The sequence below is a fragment of the Neopelma chrysocephalum genome, unplaced genomic scaffold (genome assembly GCF_003984885.1).
Source record: "Neopelma chrysocephalum unplaced genomic scaffold, ASM398488v2 Primary Assembly neopelma1_71, whole genome shotgun sequence".
NCBI classification, from domain to species: Eukaryota; Metazoa; Chordata; class Aves; order Passeriformes; family Pipridae; genus Neopelma; species Neopelma chrysocephalum.
The window spans coordinates 8,562,188-8,581,848 of NW_020897731.1; the positions used below are offsets into that span (position 1 = coordinate 8,562,188).

Below are 19,661 nucleotides of genomic sequence, written 5' to 3' on the forward strand. Positions count from 1 at the left end.
AATACTGAGGATCTCACAACAGCAAAGATGCTAGCAGTTCTCCAGACAGCAGAATCAAGAGCTTCCCTGTTGTTGAACTAAGCTACAGACAACAATTTCTTGACACAGGCAGAAATAACTCTTATGCTTTATCACATTCAGAAGACAATCTGACACCTCCCCTGAGATGCTCTTAAATGTAATAGGGTTTCTTTATTCCTAGGAGTCTGCAGAAACACCTAGTCTATAAAGTCAGAAGGACCCTTTGTTTTCTAAAATTTATTCTCTAAAATTTTCTAACAGAAACATGATGCAAAAATAATTTCCTGATTCAAGTGGCATTAGGAACAAGACTTTATTCTATTTTACCTAAATTTACCTAAAACCTTCAGAGCTGTTTCCCACCTACTATAGTTTGTTATGATGCTCTTCCTTCACACCTTCCATGTTCACTTCCATTCACAGTTTCCATGACAGGACAGCTACTGCAAAACACTTTTATCAACCTTTCTGCTTTGAAAGCTGCTAGCAGTCCTAATGCATTCTCACTATCTTGCTTTTTATCAACAAAGGAGCAAGTTTCTTTACCCAAAAGTCAGGGGAGTAATTGGCCTCAAAAAGACTAGCAAAAAGCCCAGGCCTGTTGACTTTCAAAGCACTCAGAAAAAGACCAGCTATTTACATCAGGCTTTTCAGAAAGGTAAATGGGGATGGTGTTAATTAAGAGACAGAAAAAAAAAGCAGGGCAACCAGTCTTTGACAAATATGACATAACCACCTGGGAAAACTTTCTATGGAGCTTCCAATTACCCACTGTGGGTTATGCAAAAGACAGAATGAAGGAGGCTACTGTAAGGCTACTTGCCTCAGAATGATTTCCAAAATAGCATTTAGTATCAAAAATTAAACTAATGCAGCAAACAAAAGCAATTCTCATAAATGAAAGAATTAAATGCAATTTCTGTAGAGACAGGGAAGAGAGCTGCAGAGTGTTCAGAAACTTTTTTTTCCTAAAAACATACAGGGGCAACAAAGAAGCATAATGACAACAGCTAATTCCAAAACTAGGTGGCTCCTATAGTTTCAAGTTAGCTCAGCATGAGAGGGCTATTAGACTTTTTCAAAGAAAAGTAAATAGCATAACAGAGTCCAAGCTTTGTGTCCTAATTGCTTTATTCAGAGGGATTATTCTGCAAGATTTTTACAAGAGGGTCATTGCATGATTGTCATTCCACTCTAGATTATTAGTCTAATCAGTACTGCTCATGATAACAACCCGAAAGCAAATGAGATATTTATTTTAAATGGTCAGAGTCTGTCTGCCTACAGGAGCAAGAGCAAAGTAAAAAGCAGTGAAGAGTCAAGAAATAAATGCATGATTTGCAGGCAATAGCTACAGAACATGAGAATTCAATGAATGATTGATTACAAACTGGAAAGACAAAAAAAGGCCATTGCTCTATTACAAAGCAAAGTAAACCTTTTACTCCATCAAGTAACTGCTTGCATTGCAGGGTCAAGAGAACAAAAAGTAAAAGTAATGTGAAGAGCTTGTTGTGTGAGAGAGAGATCTCAAATGAATGTGGCAGAAAGCTTAAACCACCCAGAAGCAAAGGACACAGCAGTGAAGGACTGAGTCCTTCATTTCTATTTAAACATTAAAACAAACAATGTTTTGACCACACACTCTCTTTAAGAAAAGACACTTCTGGGGTGAAAGCAAATTAGTATCTTTCTACAATACTCAATACTCAATAGCAGAGTCCTTCTAGCAACCAGGGGCTGGAGGCCTAGTGCAGGGAAATAAACTTAAGGGTACAGATATCACTACAAAGGACCTGTGAGAATGAAATATATGCTACTAAACCCTTGGAATTCAAGTGCAAGGAAACACTGAGGAAACAGTACTTCGCATCCAATTTTTCTCCTCCTGTTGACTTAGAGCAGTATTACAAAAGAAAATACTATATATATGTATATGTGTGTGTGTGTGTGTATACACATAAAACCTTAATAAAGTGTTTAGAAAATTATTGAGATAATTAAAAAAACCCCAGGCCTGAGGTTTCCTATCAGTAAATACACAACTAATTCCATGGCCTAAAGAATGCTGGAGACATTTCTAATGCAATATTCTAAGTATGCTTTAAAATACATTCTTTGCATTTTTCCTAGTCTGAACTTTATTAAACTCCTCACATTTTCTCCCAGTACAGCTTTACCTAATGAATGCAGAAATAACAAAAGAAAATGAAATTTTAATTCAGCAAGTTGAGAAAAAATTTAAAAAATTATTTACACCATTTTCTATCATTGAACCACTTTTTTTCTATAATAGAAAGAAGCTGAGCTTCTAGGAACAAACCCTTACTGTACATTGTTCAAGATATCACACGTAAAAATGATCACCAGTTTTGACAGCTTACATACCTTGTGTATCAGTAATTGATATCCATTTGGGGGCCTATTCTTTGTTTTTTGAAAATAATTCTCTTACATGGTGTTTGCTAATTACAAGTGTGAGAGAGAGAACAACTTGTTATCTTAACGTCACTCCATACTTTGACACAAGAAAAAAAAATAAAGCAGAAACCAGGGCCACAGTCATATGTTCTCACGATGACCAAGAAATAAACAAAAAAGGGAATATATGGCCTTTGTGGATAAAAATGTCCCCCAGAATTTTTTCCCACTACAGTTCATTACTACATATCTATATAAAGGGAAAGATCAAAATGCAGATCTTGAGTTCAGGCTTACACACTTCAGCTTTTCCCGTGTACCTACAGTGACAAAGCACCTTTGCCTTCTGGAATCCCAGTATGCACTAACAGTTACTGCAGCATGAAGGACAGCTGTGATCAAGTGCAAACCAGAGGAGCAATCACAGGTATCAGTGTGAGAGGCAGATGCCCTTTTGTCAGCAGCACCGTAAAATTAAAAACGAAACCCCAACCAAACCCCTACCCCAAAACAAACAAAAAACCAACCAACCAACCCCTAGTTTACCGTAACTTCTATAGTTGACTAACTGAAGCCTTAGGTAGGGGCAGAATTCTTCACACTTACTATTTTCTTGCAATTTCTTTTTCAAATTTTGATGAATAATGGAATTGTTCAAAATACAACTTTAAAAGAAAAATACAAACCGCAGTAAAAATTATCTTCTAAAAACAATGACCTAAATGTAAGGGGTTTGTTTTGGTTTTTTTTTTAAGACATGTTTAGGACACCATTTTTTCAGTGTACAGAGTGAAACAAATCCATCTGGGATTCAGGACATCTGATTGCATTTTTATAATAGAATGAAATGAGTAGTTTACTTTAGCAGTTGGTACAGTTCTATGCCTGGAATTTTATCATAGTTTGCCATGTAATTTAAGTACTTAATTTCTAGCAACTACTGCTCTCAGTAGTTGCTACTGGGGAGACAGCAAGGCAAAACAATATCTACAACAAATTACACATGATGAATTTTTAGTAGCCTCAGTATGGGTTTTTTTGTGTCACTAGAAGACAGACTGCCTGAGAGAAGAGGAGGTTAAATTGGGTAGTAAAAAGAAGCCTATGTGGAAGGTGACCTTCTGAGAAAAGGTATTCCAGCTCTGGCTGAGCTGAGGAAGGGGTATGACTGCTATAGAATTATATTAAAAGCAGCTTATCATTCACTTCTGAAAGCGAGTTGTCCTGGCAACTTTGCTTTATATCGAGTCATGTGCTACTGCACTTATGCATTTGTATGCCTTTGACATATTTTCTTGACTGGACTTTTCAGGAATCCAGTGCTGGGATGCTAAGTCTTTAATCCTACATCAGAAGACAGATACCAAGCTACTTAATTGTCCCAGAATGACTTCTGCTCCAGGACTGCAAGGCATCAAAGTACAGGCATCAGTTTTATCCATATTTTCTTGGACTTCAGCAGAATGTAGGCACCAGAGTCCCAATGTATTTACTCATGAGCAGAAACAACTTGTCCTTGTCAGGGAATCGGTGGAGAAACAAATATCTCAAATAGTTTTGCATTCTATCTAGTCAACCATGCCTTTTTTTAGAATGACAGGTCCTAATGATTGCCAGTAGCATCTGTGGAAGAATCTTTTCAAGATATTATTGTGTCTCCCAAAGCACTGGACCAAGAGATTCATTCCTCATACTGTGTTTACAAGAAATTCACAGTGGCTTACATGGATACACTCTGCATTGGTAATGTGTTTTAATACCTTGTTATTCCAGGAGAAAGCAGAAAGAAAAGGTTAAAAAAAACCCCAAGAGCTTTAAATTCATTTAAACAAATGAATCCAGGCAGCAGACTGGATGTAAGGAGAACACTGATCTCTTGAGGCAGATCTTGTGGCATTAGTTCCCAGCAGGATGTACATGACCTCTTGATTTTAATTCAGTATTTTTAGGAGACAGTGTTAGTTTCACTCTGCTCTCTCTTAGCTAGAACTCTTGACAAGGTGACAGCAATACAAAAAGATGATTTATTAATTAGGATTTCCAGACAGGTTAAAAGGAAAAAAAAAGGACAAAGGCAGGAAATGAAGTAGTAATAACTGAATCACTGGTAGTAACATCACATCAGAGGAAAGTTACAATGAAGGAGTCCCTAGGAGGTAAATGCTGAATGTCCAAGTGTTCAGAAAAAGAGGATTAATACTGAAGGTACCAAAATCCATTTATGATATTCCGTGAAGAGTTAGTGGATGAGCTGCAGAAGTACCACACGGAACTGAGTGACTGGGATGAAGTGATCAAAGACAGAAGGCAGACGAAACAACACAGACAACTTAATACAAGGCAGATAGGAAAACCAACTTTATCTCACACCATAGGGTGCTGAAAAATGGACACGTATTCTCATAATTCTTACTTCTAAGAAAACATTAGTTTAGCAGCACTTCCAGAAAAAAACCCCAAACAAAATGTTTTTAAGATTACAAGTGTAAAAAGAATTGATAAGAAATCATACAGAACTGTTAAAATAGGGGGACTGTACATTTTTGAGTACAAGATGACCTGGAATTTCTAGACTAAAAAGTATTTAGCAGAAAGTAGGAAAAGACAAACACTTAACTGTAGGTACATTGGTGCCTGCACCACTTTAAAAAAACATTGTGAAGTTCAAGAAAAATACTTCTAAATCCTTGTACATCGTATTAGTTTTGCCAGTTCAAACCTATCCTAGAAAGAGCCAAAATAAGTGATCCTTAAGTGGACAGAGATAATTCAGTTAATTTGGGAAAATCTAAGATGAGCCTCACTTAACCTCCTAACTACTGACCTTCAGCAGTGCCTCCTAAACTATATTCAGTCTGCAGTGAGCTGTAAGTTCAGTGAGTGTCTTCCATACTGCTTCAGCATGTGAGTGGGCAGAAACATGAAGCAGGATATATTAATGATATATTCCACCAGTCATCACCTTCCACGTGCCCTATAGACACAATTATATGTCTGAAGGTTTTTTCCTTCAAATTCAGCTCCTCTATGCCCCACACTGCTAAAGCACCAGCATTGCACATCCCCCCTCACAGCTCCCAGATCCACAGGCACAGCATGATATTTACTTCATGTTTTCAATTCACTGCAGTGCAACCACTTCTGTCTCTCACCCTTTGCCCTGTCAGGCTTTAAAGATTTTAAAGCCAACGCACCTCTAGGTAGGTATAGATGTAGCTACAGTACTCAGTCTATGCTTCATCCCCTGGTGTATCCTTTGGTAGTATTTTTCAAGTAGTTGTGGTGCAATACTACTTTGGGACTCCAGATCTGTATGCAGATTTGATGCAGATTACCTAAATGTAAAAAAGCTAGCAGTACAGAACATAAACTAAAATGTTGCATTGCTTGGAAAGAACAATATTTAGGAAAAAAAAAAGTCTCAAACTTTTTATGTGGTTGTTTGTACACTCATACGTACAACACCACAGTATGCATTTATCTTAAAGGTAAGCTGTAACAGAATGAAAAATTGAAGTTTCCTTACTTTGATCAGTAACAATACAGTTAAAATTGCATAAATACATGTATTTAATATCCTTCTGATATTGAAGTAAACAGTCAACACAGAAGCACTGAAAATTGTAGATACTCTATTTTCTGTAATAACCCTTTTTACTGTTGAAATCTACCTGGTAGATCTGATAGGCAATAAGAGTATTAATAATAATTTTTAGAAAAGATGGACACAGATAGCAAATTGCCTATTTACAGGTGGAACTTCCTATGCATCAGTTTCTGCCCGTTGCCTCTTGTCCTATTGCTTGGCACCACTGAGAAGAGCCTGGCTCCATCCTCTTGACACCCTCCCTTCAGATACTTAGACATTGACAGAGTCCCCTCTCAGTCGTCTCTTCTTGAGACTGCACAGGCCCAGTTCCCTCAGCCTGTCCTCATAAGAGAGATGTTCTAGTCCCTTAATCATTTTTGTTGCCCTCCACTGGACCCACTCCAGGATATTTAGGATATTTCTACTGCTTTTTGAAGGGCAGTTTTCTCCCTGGTGAAAATGATTATTTTTTTGCTATATGGTATAATGTAATTGATAAAAATATTTTGGCAGACTAGCTGGGAAGTAACTGGCCTTAGTCCTACACCGACTCAACAGGATGACATTTCAATTACTGACACAGTACGATACTATACAGACAACAGGTGGGTAATTTAATAGATCAGTCCAGAACTTCCTGTAAGCAATACATACAATCCAGTTAGTTTCTCACAATAGACTACAGCAGTTATTTGAGGAGCATCAACCACTTCATCTGGTAAGTCTTCACAGGGGAAGGAATGCCCTGCTGTTTCTATTCACATCTGTCACTCCACATTAAAGTTTCAGAGCACTGTGTATGTGGACATAGGGTATGTTGCAGCACTTGAATTCACCTGTGTGTGGCAAGAGAGACAGAGCCTGAACAGCAATGAAATTCCCAAAACCTGCAGTCAGGGTAACAGATGCATCAAACTGAAGGGGAGTAGTGACTGCCAGCCACTGTCAGCATTTCTGTCTTCCTTGACCTGGATTTCAGTTACTGTTGTAACACTGTAAACTCAAAAACCAATCCATTTTTGAAGGAATAAATATTCCTACTCTGTATTTTAGAAAAAATTTGCCTTCGATCTTATAGCTTTAGAGTTCTGAGAGTTAAGACAAGACACTACACTGTCCCCTACCTATTTCTCTCGGCCCAAACTCTTCATGAGGACAGATTTGCCTGTAGCTTTATATCAAGGATGAATCTGGTGCGCAATAACATAGATGTATTAGTGCCTGTGCACGTTTTTATATACTAGAGTCAATCACGCTCTTCTTTGCCCTCTCTCCTTGCCCTCACTCTAGGTTTTCCTTAATGTTTTATTTTATATTTTCCCTCCTCCTTGACATTAATTTGCATCTAATTTTTTTTGTTTGGTTACACTTTTAAAAGTTATTAGCTGACTAAAGAAATTAAAAATTTTCTCATCCTCACTAAAATGCCCTGATGCCTTTTCAGGGATCCTCAGGAGCTGTGCATACAGGCTACTCAGAGAAGTTAATTATTAATTAATCAGTAAGGTGGAATAGTTAAGATTAATTCAGGCTCTGTTGAGACCCTCTCATTTAGAATTAAAATAAAATTTGGTTTAATTTCCTTGAGAAATGAATTATGCTAAAACAAAATAAGGTCACTTCAGTTCTGATTCTTCTGCAATGTAGCAGTTTTACTTAATTTGAATTAAAACTGAACATGAAGACAATTCCTTAGGTTTCCCTTATGTTGTAATTCCTTTCCTGAACTGATAATGAAAGAAGCTTACAAAACTTGTGTTAGGCTGCAGAACAGCAATTCCAAAGCAGCTTATCGTTGGTGTTTAATATTTTTTTGTCTGGAAAAAAATGTATCATATTTTGGGAAAACTGACTAAATGTATATGATGATTACAGCAATCAAGTAGTTTCAGATGCATTTTCTACAGAAAGTTCTACAGATTTTACTATTGTGGATTCCATAGGCATTATTGCTAGGGAATTAGATGGTTAGAGTACTGACCATATCTGACATGTGAGATGTTGAGCATGAGCGCATTTAAAACTTGCAAGTGAAAATGAAAATTGTATAAAAGAGCAATTTGTTTAAAACTGGGTGTACTTACACCGTTCAAATATATATGTTTATAAAGGTAAAAATCATAACTTTTACATAATCCAAGATAATCTAAATCATCAACATCAGTTGATCAACAACAATAGCTGTTCATGTCAGTTATTATGTGTATTCTACTTGATTAAAAATGAACGCAACTTTTATTGCCCCACACTGGATGCATCTGAGTGTGTTTGCCAGCACCACATTTGACCAGCAACTCTCCTCTCTCAAGTGCTGCAGAAACCAGAGCCCCCAGGCCGCATCAAGGGTCCCAAGGGACTGATCTGAAGGAAAACCCTGACCTGGGATTTTTAAAGGAATTCTTCTTCAACCAACATAATACAATGTGGCCATTCGACTGAAGAATCTACAGACAAACTTTTGAGGAGTAAATGACAAAAAAGCCTAATTCCTATTTTCAAAGTTGACTAAGGAATCTATTTTCTGCTGACCTTTACAAATATTACCATAAAACAAATATAAGCAATCAACTGTCTCTTATTTTTCCTGAAATTAAATTAAGTTTATCATGGCTGTCATAGAAAGGTCTGCACAGCACAGATTCTAAATGTTGTTTGATTTTATTCACTTGCCTCATAAAAGGTATTTAAAAAATGACAAATCTGCCAAATAAAAGCAGACTAACAAAATTTAGTACCTCATTTCAGACTTTTTCAGTTTCCTAAATTAATGAAGTATGGGTGCTGATGAAAACAGATTTTTTTCTCCCCATCCCAGACATTTTTGATTTATATTTAAAACTAATCACACTGCCTAGGTGGACTCTATAAAAAGTTCAAGAGAGTAAATCAAATTATTACCAGCTTTAAAAGCCAGTTTGACACACAAACAATAATACTGTATATGCTTATGTATTCTGAAGATACAGTAATGACAAAACTTAATTTATAAGATTATGGTATCAATATTATTTGGAATAGAACTTCAAAAGAAGAATTAGTGACATGTTAGAGTTCAAAACTGAAGAAACCTAACAATGTGCAACATATGTTGTATGTTTAAAATGTTCCGCATTAGCGAAAAACCCCAGTAACAGGGTCCCTTGGAATACCTGCTGTACCTTTAAAAAAAAAGTTTACAAAATAAACTCGTCTTTAATTTTTTGCAGTATTTCAGTGTGGTGATCCTTGTAGGTCCAACTGTACACATACTTGCACCATCTACAGACTTCAGTTAAAAATTTAAAGAGGTAAATTAGCACTCAAAAAAACCAGAAAATAAAGGTAGTATCTTAGTCGATGTTTAGAAAAATCAATTGATCCAATTTCAACAGCTTTTTGCAGTGAAAAGTTCGGGAGTTCCATTCCAGATAAGTTTTGTTTGTTTTATTTTAAATTACTTCAAAAGTCAGTATTTCAACTTTGGAAATGAAAGAAATATTGGAGTGAATTGCTTTGTCTTCCCTGACAGGCTGTCATTATGAAGAGGTAACAGGCAAATGAAGAGTTTATGCTAGTCAATATCTAAACCAATTCAGAGACACAAAAATCTACAAGTAGAAATTAAATGAATTGGGTTATACACAAAAATGATAAATGCTTAAAATGCACACAGTCTGAAAACACAGTAAAGCAAGGAATGACCACCACACCATACTTTCCATACCAGGAAAGAAAATCGTGGTGTGTGACAACCAGCGTCACTATGTTATTGCACATAAAAACATGACTGCCGGTGTAACAGGGCATAAGGTTGGCTTTCACCACAGCCACACAGCGGTGTGAAGTCTTACCAGTTCTATCACTTCTACTTAGCTGTATCAGAGCCAGTCATACAGAATAACTAGTTAAATACTAAGTGCTGTTAGCGCATAGTTCAGTGCCCACGTATTTCCAAATCAACATATCACTGTCATTTTCCAGATTGTTCACTTACTGTATATCCAAACATAGTATCATTTATCTCTAACGTTCTTACAGAATTCAAAAATTAAACTATTAAATAGGGAAAATATTTTCTGTTAATGCAGGTTCACATTCAAGACAGCCCTTCTGGACTGCTAAATATTAACATGTGGGTATCCCAGTTTGGAAGAGACTGCCATTCGTGAAACAAACAGAATACATACTATTACTGCAGTCATTAAATGTACATGCATATATTGTCATATTCAGCTGAATTACATTGTCATGGTTTCTCATTTTTATCCATAGCTTACATCTTTCCCTTTACTGTCACAAATAAAACTACGAAGCAGATCCAAAAATACAGGGGTTTTAAAACCTCCACCTAAATGATAAGCTATTAACACTGCTTCTGATAGGATGCATCCATCTCCCCTAGTTAGGCCTTCAATAGAAAGTCGCTATAAAGGAATAAAAACTTAACAACCAAAAAACCAGTCTGTGTACTCTAAGTTTGCATTTATTTCAGTTTGCATCCAAATTTCTAATCTAAGTATACCCTACTCCTTGCTGCTTCTGTACTCCAAGGTTCTCTGTACAACAGTCAAAGGAAAAGTACATGCACAGTTAAGAACTGCTTTATATTGCATAAGTCTGGAACATTCATAATGCTGCCATTTCCTAATATGTTGCGTGCACAGTTTGGTAACTTTTTAAGAGTTCCTTTAAGAGTATCTTTAAACATAATATTGAGTATTGTGTCCTATGTACAGCTGAAGTTTTAATATTATCTTTATAAATTACGTCAGTAGTTTGGTCTCTCTTAAGAACATTACAAAACTTAGGACTTCCAAAGGGAAGATGATTAAGGATAACTACAGGATGCTCTCCACTGTGTCATTTGCAAAAGAAGCTGAACTGTATCTTACATTATAATTAAGATTCAGATTTGGAAGGAGAGAATAAAAACTCAGTCTTTTCAAAAGAAATGGTTTGCAGCATGGTAACTTAGTCTGTCCATTTCCTATTAACATACCACATAAAGCCTTAAGACTTCAATGCAGACTCATTCAGAAGGATTTGGAAAAAACCTTTTTAAAATAGGCTATATGATGGAGTTAATGTCTTAAAAATATGGAACGTTTGAGGAAGATATTTAAACATATTCAGGAGAATATATTTAAGGATTAGGGTATTGCCTTTAGATCCCTTACTTCAAGATATTCTTCTACCCACATAATTTTTTCACTACTGCTTCATGCTTCTGTGAACTCCAGTCTATTTGCCACATGCAGGATTATAAAACTTAAAGTTGAAACATTTTGCACAGTACTGAGTTGCAAATCGGGAAGAGCAAAGGCAGTCTATGTAGGCCCTTTTCTGAAGAGGGGAAAGTTTATAATTTTTTGAGTGTTTAACTGTAATTCATTATCATATATTTCCTAACTAATTACTTAAAATCTGATAAATTTTCTACAAAATTTGTTGAAAGTTCACAGCAGGTCTGCAGGTACAGCATGAGAGGTATATAGGTAGAACTGGGTTTTTTGTGTGAATAAAGGAAATATTTATAATCTGCTCCAGCTTGAAGCAGAATGTAGCATAAGTGCATTAAGTTAAGGCATTCTCAGCTTTTCCCAGCATTTATTTAAAGCTAACGGCTGCTAAGTTCAATACATCTTGGTATTTTGTCTCAGAATACTGTCTATAGTACAATCTACTTCTAAAACCCCCTACATATAGGGGTAGGATAATATAAAAAAAGACATTTTCAAAAGCCAGGTATTTAACCATGCAATAAACTAAAATCCTAACAACATTACAAGAGGACTCAGGCGAAATTCAATTAACATATTTGCCAATTTAGTTTGGGAAATTTTTCTTTGTTTGCTTGGGTTTTTTTCAGATATTTTTCTTTCAATGTTTGCTATTTTACACTTAGCATCTCTATCAGCTATATCAACTAGCAGTATGAAGCCTACTTAAAATCCAACTTTGTTAACATTCACTGTCCACCACACCACACCCTTCCACTGAAGTGATTTCTCTGAGGTAGACTAATACCAAGACAGCATCAGCCGAAGTTTTCAATGCTAATCAGTAAACTGAGCAAGCATAAAGTACAATGCAGAACTTCAAATGAAATCTTGATTGGTTTCTTTGAAATTAATGAGGCTTTATTCCCTAAACAGAACATGACAAAGATATCAGTCTTGCACATTAGAACCTGTGAAATTACATATAGAGAACACTGCACCTCTTTACATGAAAAATTTCTGAAACTCGAGAGGTTCAAACTATCTTGTAGGCAACAGCCAAGAGACACAGACCTTAAATCTGGAACTCTTTGCTCTTAAAAATAAAAGCAAAAAGACTACTTAGGTTCATGAACATTACTGATTTAGTATTAAAAAAAGGAAATATTTCAGCAATACAAAAAAGACATTTGGAAACATATTAAACCCATGTTTGCCCATGAATATTGGTATTTTAGCTGTTCCGTGACATTTTCAAGCCACAGAGTCCTTTTAAAATAATTTTAGTTTATATCCTATTTGCATAAAAAGGGGAACATCTTCTTAATCTACTCTTTGTCTCATGTTGTTTCAGATTATTTTGATATTTTGGATTATTTTTCTATTTTAATTTATTCTACTTCTCATTTTATTTTCCATACAAGTTAATGGAATACTATTAACCTGCATTCAAAAATGGTAATTCCTCTTGGAATTATGAAGAAGTAGCCCCTGAAAGCATTCATTGTAAGCTGCCATTCCAAACAGTCTTAGACTTTAGGCAGCGATAGGCATGAGAAACACAACAGTCAGAGGAGCGCAGTTGTGAGGCCTCCCACACCTTCAAATCTATGCTCAGATGATGTATTCGTCTTGACAGTAGGCCTGAAAACATTTCTGTGCACAAACAGTCAAAGACTAGAGATTACCTTTGGTAACCTGGTTTATCAAAGAGCATGCCATCAAAAAGTACATCCCCCATTGACAATTGGATTTGTTTTAACCTAAGAAAAATCTCAAGCCTGTGATCAGTGCTATTTTATGCTTCATCAATCTCAAGATCTAAAAACACATAAACAAAAAGCCCCAGAAAACCCCACATCAATCCATGGCTTAAGCTACAAAAGCCTAGAAGAGTGAGATTACTTCCCATGCTAACTGGGAATTTGATTCTGTCCTGTAAAACCTGGTTTCCTTTTTAATATTTAATATCTTATATCAGGCATTTAATATAAACATGTCTGAAAAGGACATACTTGTGAAAATTTACCACTGAAGTCAATGACAGTTTTTGTTCTATCATCTCTTTAATCCCTGTACTTTATCAGTTGTTAAGATGACAGTTCAGAAAAACTTCCTAGCCATTGCTCTGAAATCACATTTTCTCCATTTTAAAATAACCTGTGATCTATTTCTTGATCTCACAATGATTTATCTAGTTATTTATAATATGCAAATCCGCACTGCATCCAAAACCTAAAGCATTCTCTAGAGCTGTGCTAAGTTCTTTATGACGGTGTTTCAAAGACCAGGCACTTCCAGCACATGTCAAGAGACAGAAGGCAATAAAGTAGGAATTGATATGACATTGGAAAAACACCATCCTCAAGTATTTTAGGGAGTTTTTTTCACTTGTGGAAACACATCAACAATATATAGCAGAAATCGTGGAAAATTAAAAACTTTCTTTAAAAGACTTTCTTTTCACTACATTTCACTACATTTTGCAGTCAATCATAGTAACTTGCTGTAAAAAAAAAAATCTGATAGAGATCTGGATGTATTCAGGCAGAGACTGCCATTTAAAACCCCTTGTAAAGATTTATGCAGCATTTACCTTCAAGGAAGGGGATAGTTCCATTAATATTGGTTCCAGCTGAGTTGACTATTAAGCACAAGTCCACGCTTATGTACTAGCACAGACAGCTATATGAGATCATTTTTATTTTAAACATTGAGATTTACCACAGAACAAGTCTGTAGTGTTATAAATGATTGTTATGAAACACAAGCTATAAAACCAGTAAGCAACAGCAACTCTTTAGCTGGGTCCATAGCCAGTAAACCCAGTCTCCCTCCTATATCACTTTCTCTTGTTTTCTGATCAGTGTAATCATGCCAACTGCAGCAAAGCTTGTACCCATCTGTAGTTGGCTACCCATACAGAAAGGAAGGATGTATTAGATTCAGTGCAAGTGCTTTCAAGACTGTGTGGTTATAAATGATGAAGTATAATTTAAACATTCAGGAACACCTGAAAAAGAAACTTGAGGCCAAATCATATCAACAAGGAAGCTAAATTATGTTCATCATTGTGCTCCTTAGTAAACATTTACACTTTGAAAATAATTGGTCACTTGAGTGAGAAGATTGCCTGCTTTTAAAAAGTTAAATAAGCACACTACTTTGTTTCTGATAGCTATCCTAAATTTTTGAATGCTCAAGATAGAAATAGAGTAATTTTCATATATAAATTAAAGTACAACTTTCTAACACTTTCAACTAGGCTTTCTCATTCATCTTCATTAATTATCAACTAATTATCAACAGAATGAATTATGCATTACATTTTTCAGGGGGAACAGTAACTGGTATTGCAACAGTTGAGGTTAATGAGTAGGACTGGGCTATGCAAGAGCTCTACCTCTCCTGGCGTTTCAATTATTATCACATAATCTTGATCTTCTTTGCTACACCATTTGAACATGATGAAGTCTATTAACCTAATAAGAGTAGTAATACATCATTACCTCTAGTAAAAACAAACTGGAAATTTCCTAGGAAGTGTCTCAGGTCTTAAAAGTTCCTAAGAGTGGGGTTTTTTTGCTTGCTTGTTTGCTTTAAGGAAATATGTTTGAGGCCACTCCACTCGGCTTTCCAGTAATTTATCATTGAAAATGTGCTGCTTAATTATAAACAAAAGAACTTCTTTTAGTGGTAGCATAAGAATCAGGATCCACAGAAATTCCTGAAAAGGGTTTTGAATTGTGAGCTTAGAAAGCTGGCAGTACAAATGTCAGTCTGAAAAGTAGCATAATGTGTGCATCATATCACTAGATAGGAAAGGAGAAGCTTGGATGACTTTGTGAAAAAGAGTATGGGTATGAATTTCTAACATAGCTTGCTTCTTGCATCATATATTATTTAATTTCCACAGCAACTCACAGGAGCAAGAAGCCAGTGTTTTCAGAGAAATCTGAATTGAGGCAATTCACAAAAGACAAACTATGATAGACTAATAATGGTACGGAAAATAAAGGCAAGGAAATTCTATGTTGCTAGACACTCAGAGTTACTAAAAAGCTGTGTCAGATTGCCCTAAGTTACAAGCATCCTATAAAGTACTCATTGTCAACGTTTGTGCCACAACCTTTAGAGCATTGCAACCCCAAATCTGATAAATTGCATGCATCAATACTTCAAATTATTAATGAAGAGCCAACTTTGCTCTCAAATCTTTTCATCAGTCCCTAAACAAAATACCCAAATAACCAGCCCATCACCACCAAACAAACGAAACCAAAAAAACAACCAACCAAATGCCATCAGCTGAAACTTTCAGAATACTTGTAGCAAAATAAATGGCTTTTAATTCTCAAGAATCATTTTAGTATAATTGGATATTATCTGCTGATGATGGAATTGCACCTTTACAAGGGAAAAAAAGTAACTGAAGTCTAGAAAGAAGCACAATTATATTTCATAAATACAAAATGACATCATGTAAGTTATCATATTTGTCAGCTGTTGAGAATAGACATAGAAAATGCTGAATTGTGAGAAAAGCATACTTTCCAAAGGGCTAAGAAGAAAACTACAGTGTCTGTTCAGTCTAGCTTAGAAATCTTATCTGGTACTGCACAATTTGTTCAAGGTTACAAAAAAAAAAAATCACCTAAGTAAAGTTGACAACAACTATGTTTCAAATTCTTTAAGGGCACAAAAGCACAAGTGTTATTTAAAGTTTACAACAAGATAATATAACACCGTATTGACAGTTTGCAGCTGATTTACATCTTTAGATAAGCAAAACCATGCCTCTGAAAAAAAGAATGTAGTCTGCTTGTCAAAATAAATAAGCCCAAGAAAGGGTGAAATAGAAAGCATAAGATGCCGACTGTTTGGTTTCCCACAAAAAGATTCATCCTTTCTGACCAACATGTGGCTTCTCTGCATTACCTTTAACATGTACAGGTGGACAGGTGAAAGCACGCACACTCACACCCCAATTTGGGTTCATATGTGTAAATGCTTAGAGAATGTCACACCGTCTAAACACTGTAACATAAGTCTATGCTCCGTTTTCATTATGCTCTGCCACAAAACACTTCACAGATCTTCTTTTATTATTATTTACAAGATGAAAGGAATGATAATATAAAACAATGACATCTCCATATTATCCTTAGGCAATTCTCTTGTTATCATGCTGCATAGCTCGACTACAGAGAAAAACAGTCATTACCTGTGTGAAGAGAACCTGTGATTAGCCTGAGAAGGTACTGAGCAAATTTCAATATTTCCCGCTTACACCGCTTCCTACAGCCACTCATCTTAGGCAACGGGGTATTCCTCTGAGGAGAGCCTGAAGACTTTGCCAATAAAGGGAACAGTTTCTGCCAGCAAACTTCTGGGGGCAGTTCACAGCTTCCTCACGGCCGAGCAGGCTCCCGCCGATTTACCTTGGGTGGCTGCGAAAGGGACCCCCGCGGCAGTCAGTGGTGCGGGGCGCGGGCGCTGCCACGGCTCGGCTCGGCAAAGGTCTGCTACGCGGGGCACAGCCCGGATCAGGCACGGCACAGCCCGGTGGAGGCACCTCCGCGGCCACCGGCGCCCTGGTGGCGGCCGGACCCGCGGCAGGCGCTGCCCGCGGGCGGCTCTGCGGGCGCGCAGCCCGGCGGGCGGGGCGGGGCCGCTGCCCGCGCCGCGCAGGCACAGACAGCTCCGCGCCCTGGGAACGGCTCCGCTCGGCGCTGCCCTCCGCCCGCGATCAGCAGGCGGGCAGGTGGGAGCCAGCCGGGGCACGGCATTCCTCCATTTCCATGCTACGGAGCGAGCGGAACCAACCCGGCAGCAGCGCGCCGCCCGGTCCGGCGGCGCCAGGTGCCGAACGGCGCGGCCGAGGGGACGGTCCTGCCCCGTCTCACCTGCGGGAACGTAATCGAGTTATGAACTGGCGGGGACGCCCCACCGCCTTCTCTTGCGTGTCGGCCTCAGGCCCCGTAGCCTGCTTGAAGGTCATGGAAACCCCAGGCCACCGCACACCTGTACGGAAGGAATAAAGAAGCAGGAGCCCAAGTGGTACCTCTGTACGGCTGCTGACCTGTGACAGGAGGGAAACTGGGTCTGGCATAGTTAACATTTTGTGTTTAGGATCCCTTCAAGAAACTGTCTTTAGGAAGCTATTCCTTACTATTCCGTTATAAATTCATTATTTTTCATCTTGCTTGAGAAGTGTTTCTGGTTAATAAAAATCATCTGCTGTAGTCTTCATTCATGACCACAGAACCCAAAGATGATGTTTTCATTTCCCATGGAGTGCTTTCCTGCACTACATAAACATGGAGAGCAGCTCTATTGCATTAGAGGGTGATGCAATATGTTATGCCTAATACAGTTAAAAAAAGACAAGCCATTAAGAAAAGCTTAGCAGAAGAAAATCACTGTCTGATCTAATTTCAGTGACAGCGTTGACCATAAAACATTTTGGTGAATGCCTTTAAAAAATTACCATAAACACAAATGCACATTTTCAAGCTATTGTCTATATTATGCAGTGAGCAGAGATAAATACATTATAGGCACAATATATCAAAGCATTATCAAGGTTGCAGTTAGATGACACAGTTTCTGTGTCTGCTATCTAAAGCACAAGCATGCTGTCTTATGCTTCCAGTGAGGCTACACAGATAATGGAAAGAACCAAAATGAAATAGCTCACAAAAGCCCCCAGGTTACTTCAACACAAGGATTAGTCCACGAAGGATCTGGGCAAATTTCATTGTTTCATTTTTGTACTACTTCCTACAGCCACTCATCTTAAGCAGGAGCTAATTTCTTGGCAAAGTTTTTCTGAAAAAACACAGAAGAGTTTGGGAAAAAAACCCAAACCAAACACCAAAACACAACAAACCCCATCAAATTCTGAGGCATTGGAGATGGCAGTGTGCCTTACAAATTTCTGAACTCTTTGTCTCTCATAGGGAAATTCCTTAAATAGCTGTTAGAGGTGAAGAGATACTGAAAACATAAGTTTGTATCTCTTTAGAAGAGGACAGAAGAAGCCAATACAAATGGTTCTCAGCTGGCATCCTTGACCTTCTTAGTCCTTTGACATCTCCAATTGTTTTATAGAATCTTCCCTAGCAGTGATAACTCAAAATAAACAACTGAAAATAACTGAAGCTTAAAGAGCTGGAATATTGGTTTTCAAAAGCCATAAGAATGTATCACCAAAACCATGTTTTGCTGTTGTTCCTCCCCCCGCAAAAAACCCACAAAAGCTTTACCAGTTTTGACACTGTTCATAAATCTTTTACATTTCAACACAGCAATAACAGTAATTTGAAGAGTTCATGACAGGTTTTTGACTAGTGTCACCAAGATACTTTTAACAAACAGCACAGTATTCTGATAGCATTGTATATGAACCTAGCTCCCAATATTTCTCTGCTCAGTACAAAAGGCTCACTAAGACTAAAGTTTTTTTGCCCCAAATCAACATAGCAGATTAGGAAAAGGGGTAGGAAAACTGCAATAAAACCACCATGGTTCTTGACAAACACAGTGAAATATTATGAAGGAAAGCTGGGGAATATCAACTTCTGTATATTGGTAGTATACCTTTTTTATTTTTTTTAATTGATGCGATACACTAAAATCTTCAGTCAGAACCAGTCTTTTTGCACTGAAGTATATAAATACTTCTTATATCTGTAAGCTAGGTCCCTCCCTAATAATTCATAATCCACAGATCTGAACTAAAACCTATTAAAAAAAGATCCTGTTAATGTCAGAGGGATCTGGATCAGTTCCTAGAAGTTATGACTTTGGAATCAGGTACTTAGAAATTAGGGTTTAAAAACCACTATTTCGGTACAAGGAAGAGGAGTAAAACACGTGCATACAAAACAAAAGGTTTTTTCAGACATTAGGAAAAGTTAAATGGAAGGAAAAAATAAAATTGTTTGTAAACTGGATTTTCAAATTGTTTTACCCAGTCCAGCTCACAGGCTCCCAGAATAATACAAAACACAAAATTATTTGGTTTTGAATACTTGGCAGGAATGAAATGACAGGGGAGGAAACATATGCATTTTGTCCAAGACTGTCCACAACAGCAGTCCAGTTCAAAAGCAAAATGGAAACATTTCCCTGAATGTACAAAGCATACTATAGAGCAGTCAAAACAAATTTATTGATAATAATAAAATATTGTCTTTCTTCCAGGGTTTCTACACAAAGTTATGAGAAAAATCTTAAAAACCTTTGTCACCATGGCAAGAAAACAGCGCAAAACCATAAATTTATGAAATCAAATTCTATTCAATCCACAGATGAAATTCCACATGCATTTTTGTAACTTCAGTTCTCAGCACTCGCACTGGTCTATGCACCAGGCAAACCTGTTGGCAACTGAAGTGCAGCCTAACCATATTCAGAGGTGGGTATAC

The 19,661-nt window shown here is 37.2% G+C and overlaps 1 protein-coding gene across 5 annotated transcripts in view; it reads right to left on the minus strand.

Moving 5' to 3' along the window:
- Window positions 1-19,661, minus strand: part of KCNIP4 (potassium voltage-gated channel interacting protein 4) — a 409,601-nt gene that overhangs the window by 289,694 nt on the left and 100,246 nt on the right. The window contains exon 1 of one of the 5 annotated variants that reach the window (XM_027686738.1): window positions 16,454-16,732. The exons of the other annotated variants lie outside the window; for them this stretch is intronic. Within the exon in view, the coding sequence (XP_027542539.1) occupies window positions 16,454-16,541 (88 nt within the window). The 5' untranslated portion in view covers window positions 16,542-16,732. Of the gene's footprint in view, window positions 1-16,453; window positions 16,733-19,661 lie in introns of those variants that run through there. 5 annotated transcript variants of the gene reach the window in all.